Source organism: Oryza brachyantha, chromosome 9 (genome assembly GCF_000231095.2).
Source record: "Oryza brachyantha chromosome 9, ObraRS2, whole genome shotgun sequence".
NCBI classification, from domain to species: Eukaryota; Viridiplantae; Streptophyta; class Magnoliopsida; order Poales; family Poaceae; genus Oryza; species Oryza brachyantha.
Window position 1 is genome coordinate 4,009,535 of NC_023171.2, and position 10,103 is coordinate 4,019,637.

At 42.9% G+C, this 10,103-nt stretch overlaps 1 protein-coding gene across 1 annotated transcript; it reads left to right on the forward strand.

Annotated features, from left to right (window-relative positions):
* Positions 1-7,728: 7,728 nt before the first annotated feature.
* On the forward strand, positions 7,729-9,100 carry LOC102714119 (cytosolic sulfotransferase 15-like). The gene has a single exon (XM_040527749.1). The coding sequence runs from the start codon at positions 7,765-7,767 to the stop codon at positions 8,773-8,775; it is 1,011 nt and encodes a 336-aa protein (XP_040383683.1). The 5' UTR covers positions 7,729-7,764; the 3' UTR covers positions 8,776-9,100.
* The last annotated feature ends 1,003 nt before the right edge of the window (positions 9,101-10,103 follow it).

The window sequence follows — 10,103 nt, forward strand, 5'->3', positions numbered from 1 at the left end:
TCAAATCGCAGCGGTCGGTACAGGGGCCGGACCGTCCGGTCGGCACTCTCGGGTTGGGCCGAGAGCTCTGGCCAGACCGTCCTGGTTAGAACACCGGACCGTCCAGTCAGTGAAAATGCAGACTTGACAGTCTACTTTTTCGGTGATGTTCCTAGGAACGTGATGTGATTGTGTGTGGAATAAACAGCAGAAAGATCGAAGGAGCAAACAGAATACGAAATCACAAGAACAAAGACACGAGAGATTTATCCCGAAGTTCGGATCTTTCGATCCTACTCTCCATTGAGGCCCTCCTGCGAGCGGGATCTCTCTCGATCCTTTCCCTCTCTTGGCTTCCTCCCACAAGGCCAACACGGGTCTCCGAATTCACACCTAGGGACTAGCAACCCCTTCGATCGACCACCAAGGTCAAGATCAAGGGGGCTTGCCCAGCCCTAGATTGCAACTCGCTCTACCCTTCAGCCTTCTATGAGAAAGCACAAGAATCCACTATCAATCTTACGTATTTCCTTGCGGAGGTTAGGCACGAACCTTCACAACTTGCTCCCGAATGATCCACACGAATCGGAAGCTCGCGGGCGACGCCTATCCGTCTAGGAGATCAATCTCCAAGTGTAATTGGCCACCTTGACTCCACATGCATCCATCAACGCCCGAGAATGAACACTCTATCACTCACTAATCTTAACACTCTCTCTAAGACATGATCCAATGATTAATCTCTCTAGAAGATGTTTTGGGTTAGTGGGGAGGCTTGAGAGGTGCTAAACTTTCCCTAGCAACCAGAAAACTCGAATAGAAAGCCTCACCAATGGCTAGATCTCAAGAGGCCCTTTTATAGGCTGGCAGACGCCACTTAGCCGTTGGAAAAGAAACCTAACCGGACTGTCCGGCTAGAGGACCAGACCGTTCGGCCGACACTTAACTCACTTACTTAGAGCAGGGGCCGGACCAAGGTCCGGACCGTCCTGCCACCGGACCGTCCGGCCGGTCCCTGCTGCTTGGAAAACAGCACCGAGACTCCCCTCGACTTTGACTCAACTCTGACCACTCTTGGATGCATGCTTAGCTTCTGGTGACCCCTCTTAATAGTACAGAGTTCCTATGACTCAAAACAAAAAATAAAATCTCCTTAGATCTCCTTCGTCTTCATAGAACGGTCGCTCCGGGTCACACATGCATCAAGTAAGTCGCGTAATTCTTCAATCGAATTGATCCTTTAAACTTCTTTGCAATCACAGCTCATTAGCACACACATGCTTGACTAGCATGGTCATTAATCATCCAAAACTTCGTTTAGGGGCTAGATGCACTTTCAATCTCCCCTTTTTCGTGATTGATGACAATACTAGTCAACGCATGACAATAAAACAGAATATATGCAGAGATGCAATAAATCTAACTCCCCCTAGATGTATGCGAACATCAATATACAGATATGCATGAAACTAGAGCCAAAAACAACATAAAGCAACAAGGTTCATGCAATCATCACACATCACAGGCAGAGGATTAAAAGTACGATCTATCCTACAATCAGAACATCCCAGTGACACAAAAGTTTAGGAAACAGGATAGAGGGGCCGGACTGTCCGGCTTCTGGGCGGACGGTCCAGCTGACATAGACTCAAAAACATTTTGACCTCTCTCAATTCTACAACTTCTCCCCCTTTGGCATCAATACACTAGAAAAGGGAGCAAGCAGGGGAATGAGATGGTCAATCATCATCTGACACGATAATCTCAGTGGCACCGGAGTTGACGCTCGCAGTCTCGTCCTATGTCTAGACGCCGTCACTCTCAGTGACCTCTGCCTCTGCAGCAACCTCGGGCTGTGCTGGTTCTTCTACCTGAGACGGACCAAACACGAACTCCTGTTGAGTAGAGTGGCCACCTGAAACTTGAGGCTCTGGGGCCTCCTGCTTTGGCGGCTGCTCTGGCTGCTGCTCTGCCTGTTGTGCTGGTTCCCCCTCTGCCTGAGCTTCTACCTCCTCATCTGCTTCTGCCTCTTCCTCATCAGACTCTGCCTCGTCTGATGACTCAGCTGTAGGCACCTCGGACTCCTCGTCGCCCTCCTCAACGTACTCCTCCTCGGTGTCAACATCACTGTCAACAGGAGCAGGACGATGTGCCGGCGTCTCCGACTATAGTGCAAGCGGCCTCATAGGCAGCAAAAGGATCTTCATAGACCTCATCCTCGGACTCAGAGGGGATCTCATGTCCAGACTCACACGTAAGCTGATTGATCTTTCTTTCGTTGGATTTTAGTTCCACTGCTGTCTTCTTGCAGATTCTAAAGATGGCAGAGAGTGCTTTCTTGAAAGGAGAAAGTGATCCTGAAGATAGGCGCTGGGAGGGTTATGTGACGGGTCCTATCACAGTCTTCTTTCCGGTATGCCATGGTGGTATGTCGGCGCACGTTCAACTGTAGTGGAGTCGTGTCTTGTGGGTACAGTAGTACACCTCTGATCAGAGTATAATCTATTCGAAAAGTCGTGCCCATGGTTACGAGTAGACTCCCAGCTTCACTGTGATTAGTTGAACCTTTAATGACCTGGGTAAACTGGTTTTCACTTTAGACTACTACAACGTGGTGTAACGTTGAGTAGTGGTTGGGCCTGTCGCAACGTGGTGTAACGTTGGACAGTGTTGTGGTATTTTACAACTGTTATTTACTTATTCTTCAATTTATTTAAGTACCTCTATTCAATTTAATCTCTGTTATTTATTCAAACTAACCATATCTTATCCTTGATAATCCTTATGCATCATTTATTACCCTCTATTCCGTGTTGTTTGTTGAGTACGGTGGTTTGTACTCAGCCTTGCTTAATTTCCCCCTTCAGAGTTAGAAGTTGACTCCGATGGAGGTGACTCTCAGGAGTGAGCTAGTCTGCCGTCGAAGCTTTGCTTGTGGACTGGAGCCATACCCGCTGGAGCTACTCTACCTACCTTTCTGCTGCATTTTCTTTTCGTTAGAATAAGTGTTATTTTAAGTTGTTTCTAAGAACGATGGTTATGTAAGCAACATTGTCTATTTGTGTACCCTAGCTGTTCCTAGACAGAAATTTTAATACACAATTAAGTTCAGAAATTCGTGTGAGGTATTTCTGGGCGTGATAGCGTGTGAATGAGAAGGCGGTGGAGAAGAAAGAAGAAGCAGGCAGCCACACCGTCTTGAAGGCTGAGGCTGGGATGCTTCCACCGACATGGCAATACCGGCCCACACGTTAGGGAGAGAGGGTTGACACCCTTGACCCACACGTCAACGTCTGCTAGTGGTGGTGGCGGACTGACTGTCAGCAGCCACCACCACTAGCAATCTTTTAGGAGTAGAGATACTTCTCAGCTGCATTTCTTCGCCGTTTACTTAAGACATTTACAAATTAAAATCAAATCAGTAAGATGACCTGTAAAAATTGAGAATCAGGTCTCTTTTATATAAAATGGATGCACCCATCACTAGTATCTTTCAGGTTTTTAATTTCGATACATGGTTCCTACCTGATTACTAAAATGTTGAAACCAAATATCAGTGTAGATTAAAATATCAGTGCAGACACTTAATTGGTACGTAAAATAAAACAAACATGCTTATCTGCAGTTGCTGATGCTTTGTCCAATAAGGACAAACTAATAGTCGGAGGGATTGTACAACGCTGATGGATACAGAGATTGATTACATCAATGGATAGTTTAATCTACTAATATTTTTCTTATGATAACAATTGCATGCACCGGTGGTAATCCAGTTGGACGAGTTTATCGAACAGGATGATATACTTGCATCGATTGGGGTTTGGGATATTTCTTAAGTAAAATACATGGCCAGACTTTAAACTTAGTAGCGGATGTAATTAATCTAGGTTCGTAAACATAAAAGTTACACATCTATATTTTTAAACTTAGGAACGAACGTCATTTAGGTCTGTAAATTTTTAAATTGTGTATCTAGGTCCACTGTTTTGGTTTAATGAATTATAGCCGGTACATTTGACTAAAGTTGACTGCTAGTATGACATTCCACTTAGGTACTATATTTGCAAACAACCCCATTTGCAGTCAACTTTAGTCAAATAAGATTTGAATCGGATATGATTTATTAAACCAATATGGTAGACCTAGATATATAATTTTTAAGTTTATGAACCTAAATAATATATGCTCTCAAGTTTAAGGAACTTGATATACAATTTAAAAGTTTACGGACATATATAGATGACATCCGCTCACAAGTTTAATGACCTATATATGTAATTTTTAAGTTTATGGATCTAGCTGATATCCACTCTCAAGTTTAAGGACCGGCCATGTATTTTTATTTTTTTTACGCTAGATCTGACTCGGTTGTTTCGCATTTCTTAAATCTCACCTGATTTGCACTTGGAAAATTCATCAAACTTGTACACTTTTGTTATGAAAAAGGTTATAAATAGGTATATATTATGAACCAACCATCCATTACTCGATATCATCTGTAAAGTATCGCTAGATTATTCTCGATTGTTAAGTCTGTATGCTGGAAGCTAGACTAAGCTTAAGGCCTTATTGATTCAGCCTGAGATTCTCATAATCCGGCTTATTAGGAGTAAGCTGAAGTAAACATATGGACTTTTTTATCATCCTTGAAAAATACCTCAAGGTACCAAGAATTTAGTATAAATTTTTGGTATCTCAAAGTACTATACTTTTTACGCTAAAAAATGGTGGTATCTTGAGGTATATTTTTTCAGAGATTTGCTCCGGTCCAACAAAAAGCAGGTACCGAAACGTTTTTCACCATTGAATCTATGTGAGTAGGATGTGTATTGTTAGATCTAACGATCATAAAGAATTTGGTACCGTGAGTTACCGGTATCTCGAGATACTTTTTGTTAGACTGAAACAAATCTTATTTTTTCAACAATGGTAAAACATCTCTAAACATATAGATTATTATGATAGATTATTATAATGCATATGTTATATTATTATAGTCTAATAAGCTTGTGTTTCTTTTTATAATTGGATGGCTAAAGACCCACCGCTCTTATATAAATATGAGTTTTACTCTCATCCTTTCTTTTGTACCTCGAGGTACTGGTACCTCGCGGTACCAAATCGTTTCTGATCGTTGGATCCAACAGTGCACATCTTACTTAGCTAGATCCAATGGTAAGAAACGATTTGGTACCTCGAGATACCGGTAACTTGAGGTAAGAAAGGAAGGATTCGAGTAAAACTGTATAAATATACTTAATTACCCACGTTGTCATTTAACATGATCATACCCAATCCTCTCCTAGCGCAAGATAGACCGAGTAGTGGCTGCGAGGCTGCGAATAGCGCAGGAGAGGCGGCAGCAGCGCACTGGGCAAGACGTGTTTGCAGATCGGCTGATCGAGCAGGCAGCGACGACGACGCCGCTCCGGGCAGAGGCAGGTAAAGCCTATGGTATATGAGATTTGTTTGTTCATCAAAAAATATCCTAAGATACCAATATCTCATGGTAGCAAATCATTTCTAAACGATAGATCGTATTTTACTCAGCTAGATTCAATGGTGTAAAACGATTTGGTACCTCGAGATACTTTTTATTGGATCGAAGCAAATCTCTCTGTATATATATACGTGTGGGCTTGTGTTCTGTTGTTCATGATCGATGAGCAGCTCATAGCTGTCCGTGGCGGCGCCGACGGCGAGGAAGGCCGGCCGGTTTGGGCGAGGAAGTCCGCCATGGGAAGGTGGGTGGTGTCGCCGGCGAGAGTTGCATGCAGATGCACAGCTGCTGCATCTCCTGACAAGAAACGATGAACGATCCACAGACTTTTTCCGGAGGATGACGACGACGTCGCACGATGCCTCGGGCTCCCAGCAGGAAATCGACCAGAGAGCTAGTTGTAGTATCTGCACCACCACCCTTTAATTAACTCGAATTTTCTGATCGAGTTAAGTTGCAGGCAGGCCTAATTAACAACCAATTAATTAACGCACACCACACCAGCAGCTGGATGAGTAGTACTTCTTTTTAACTAATCTTGTCATGTTCTTCAGCTACACATAGCTCGCGCGCGTCGTGGGGCTGATTAATTGCTAGTTATATATCGATCAAACCGAATTGTATATAAGAAATTGTTGCACGGATATATATATGGAACTCTGACAGCAGATAGATTATTTCCATTTCTTGTTTACGAAGTGCATGACTGCTGCAATGTATGATGTACACCCTCCCGTGTTGAAAACAACACTGAATTTTTATTTTTATTTTGTATTCTGTATTCTGTATCTTGAAATATTGACCATCCAAATTTACTTTGTGTAGATGCAGCCTGCAGATGTGGAGGACACCCTCTCCCAAGCCCTGCATTTAGGCGATGAATTATTAAGAAATAGAGCCATATAAAGGGACCAAATAGAACAATATAAAACGGACCAAATTCCAACAAGGACCTGTTAAACGTTTGCATTCATTTCTTCGTAACGTCATTGAGCGTTCTTATGGTGTTTTGAACTTTGAAGATAAAATAGAGAATTCTTTGGACTTAGGCCGCGTTCGGCCATGGGGTCAAGTTAATTAACCTCCCTCGTTTTTCACTCGCACACTTTCCGAACTGCTGAACGGTGTATTTTTCTAAAAGTTTCTATAGAAATTTATTTTAAAAAACATATTAGTCTATTTTATATTTTTTTAATAATTAATAATTAAATAATCATGTACTAATCAATTTTTATGTTTTTCGTGCCGGGTAAGTTAAATTACCTCCCCTCTCCGCCGAACACGCCTTACGGAGTTATCCCATGCATGCCAAAGCAAACAAAAATAATACATGCATGCATGGTGCTGATAATTTTATTCGAGATAGTAAGTTGAGTGATGAAGAGTTTGATCGGTGTGATACCGATAAAAACTACATGCAATGCTTTATTCTCAAAGGAATGCTAGTCAATTGGGAGACGAAGAGGGGGACGCAAATGCCTTCTATGATAAGATTGCTAATGCTTTATTTGCTAGGAGACAGTAATTCATTTATACGTCTATTGTATGGATAAAATATTCATCAATGATTTAATTATTAATATTTGACAATTTTATTTTTGAGTTTCATAATTTGTACTGGTTATATAAAATCACAAAAAAAATGAATAAGGTATAAAAAACCTGAGGGTATTCTACACTTTAACCTTACGAACTCACCATTCTAGGCTTCCACTAATCGAGAAAACAAACAACTCATAGATTATTCTATTTAAGTTTATAATAATCTAGTTTATAGTAATCTGGCTCAATAATCTAGATTACAATAATTCTATGCCGAATCAAACATGATCTAAGTAGACACCCAAATACTCCCTCTATATTTTAATATATCAAGCCAATGGATTTTTAGTATATGTTTGAACATTCTTCTTATTAAAAAAAACTTACGTTGTACCACTTATTTTTTTAATTGGATTTATTACTAACCATATTTTTATTATAACTATCATTTTACATATTTGCACAAAATTTTGAATAAGGCAGATGGTAAAATGTATGCCAAAAAAACCCAATCACGTCATCTGTTAATTAATGTAAAATAAAAAAGAGTATATATAGGATTAGCAAGTATATATTATAATGATACTACGGGGCCCTTCTTCCTTGAGCCCACACAGTTATTTATATTATCATGATCAATACACGTTCTTGGTGACAGTGTCATCACCTCTATAATCTATATAAGCCCATGCCTCAGAAAGACGAGGATCTTGCATTCTATAGCTCCCAAGAACCCATCAGCCATGAACAATGTTCAAGCTCCTGAGACCAAGCAGGAAGACTCCCCAGAGAACTCCATGGCAGCAACCCTACTCCCAACAAGGGAGGGATGGTCCACGCCGCTCACCCTCTACAACAACTGCTGGCTGAGATCACACATGGTCGACAGCTTCATGGCAGTGAGGGACAACTTCAAGCCCCGCCACGACGACGTGATCCTCGCGACGCACCCCAAGTCCGGCACGACCTGGCTCAAGGCCATGGCCTTCGCCATCGTCAACCGCTCACGCTACGACCTCCTCGCCGACGGCGACGGCAACCCTCTCCGTGCCCAGAACCCACAGAGGCTGGTGCCGTTCATCGGCGTGCCGGGACACGGAGGAGGCGACCTCGCCGCCATCGAGGCAATGCCGTCGCCGCGGCTGCTCGCCACCCACCTCCCGCTCTCGCTGCTCCCCCCGGCCGTCACTGCCGCCACGGGCGGCTGCCGCGTCGTCTACCTCTGCCGGGAGCCCAAGGACTCGTTCGTCTCGAGGTGGCACTTCGACAACAAGATGGTGAAGGGCTCCCAGACGGGAGCCCACGCGATCGAGCTCGACGCCGCGTTCGCCATGTTCTGCGAGGGGTGCACGCCGTTCGGCCCGTTCTGGGAGCACTACCTCCAGTACTGGCGCGAGAGCCTGCGGCGGCCGCGCGAGGTCCTCTTCCTGAGGTACGAGGAGCTCGTCGCCGACCCTCTCAGGGTCGTCAGGGACCTCGCCGCGTTCCTGGGCGTCCCGTTCATCGACGAGGAGGAGAGCAACGGGGTCGACCGAGAGGTGGTGAGGCTGTGCAGCTTCGAGACTCTCAGTGGCTTCGACGTCAACAAAAATGGCGGCGTCGAGCGTGCAGGAGGCAAGATCTTCATCGGGTACTCGTCCTTGTTCCGGCGAGGGAAGACTGGGGACTGGGTGAACCACATGAGCGCAGACATGGCGGAGAAGCTCGATGCACTTGTCAGGGAGAAGTTCAAAGGATCTGGGCTCGAGTTCTGATCAGAACTATTTGTCACTGTCGTCTGAATCTGTAGTTGATAACAAACCACAGTGTTCAGCAAATTGTTATGTTCAACCGGTTGTAATTTTAGAGTTCGGTCCTATTGGTGCTAACTCCCTAATAAAAACTTGTCCACTTGTTCAACCAGTCATCGATGGCTAGTATTTTTTCTGGTGCTGTTACGGTACCTTTTATTGTCGTCTGAATATGATAACAAATCATAGTGTTCAGCTAATTATTATTATTATGTTCAACCAGTTTGTAATTTTAGAGTTCGGTCCATTTGGTGGCAACTCCAGAATAAAAACTTATCCACTTGTTCAACCAGTTATTGATGGCTAGTATTTTTTCTGGCACTGTTATGGTATCTTTTACTAGCAGCGGTTCTAGAAATATTTAGATCTAACTATGTATTTTTAAGTATATTAAATATTTTATTCAAAACTTTTGTAAGATATATCTATCACCGTATCTATTTTAACATGATAATAACACACAATTTTATAACATTATATATTTAAGTTTTAATTTTACCATTCGAGAATTTCTATTACACATAGAGCCGATGTAGTATAAGAAAATCCTTTTTTTAAGTTCAAATCAGCAATGGGTTGTGTTGAAGATGATTCATCCCATTTGGTGAAATCTGTTACTCGTTGAAATTCTATCTGTGTGGCATATTAGTTTGGAGATGAGCAATTGAAATTTCAGCCAGACATGCAGCGAGCCGGCTCGATGCTTGTGGTTTTTTTCGTGCAAATCACATCTACGTTGGTTTCCCAACTGCCACATATAAAGCACGGATACACTTGCAGTCGGTGGGACTCTTGAATGCTGGTTGGAAATCCAGCGCATATACTACTTCCGTCCCTAAATATTTAACGTCGTTGATTTTTAAATACACATTTGACCATTCGTCTTATTTAAAAAAATTACATAATTACTAATTATTTTTTCATTCGTCTCGCAGTTTCTAGGCTAGCCGTGAAATTCGTTTTTTCATTCATATCCAAAAACCCCTTCTAACATCCGGTCAAATATTTAACATGACACTTCTTTCAAAAGTTTTCTCGACCTAAACACCACAAGGAGTGATGACTCGAACAATCAACACAGCATCAGTCATCCAAAGGACGTGAGCCATGCCGGAAGACAGGGACAAATGACAGGTGCGTGTGGGCTCTGTTTGGCCAAAGTGCATGCCAAACAAATACTCCCCGGTTCGTTTATTCGCGTGTTCCACATATAAATTATTGGCGTGTTCCCGGAGGAAACAGTACACTCGGTATGAATGATGTGACAACCACAACAGCACGCGGATAGTGTA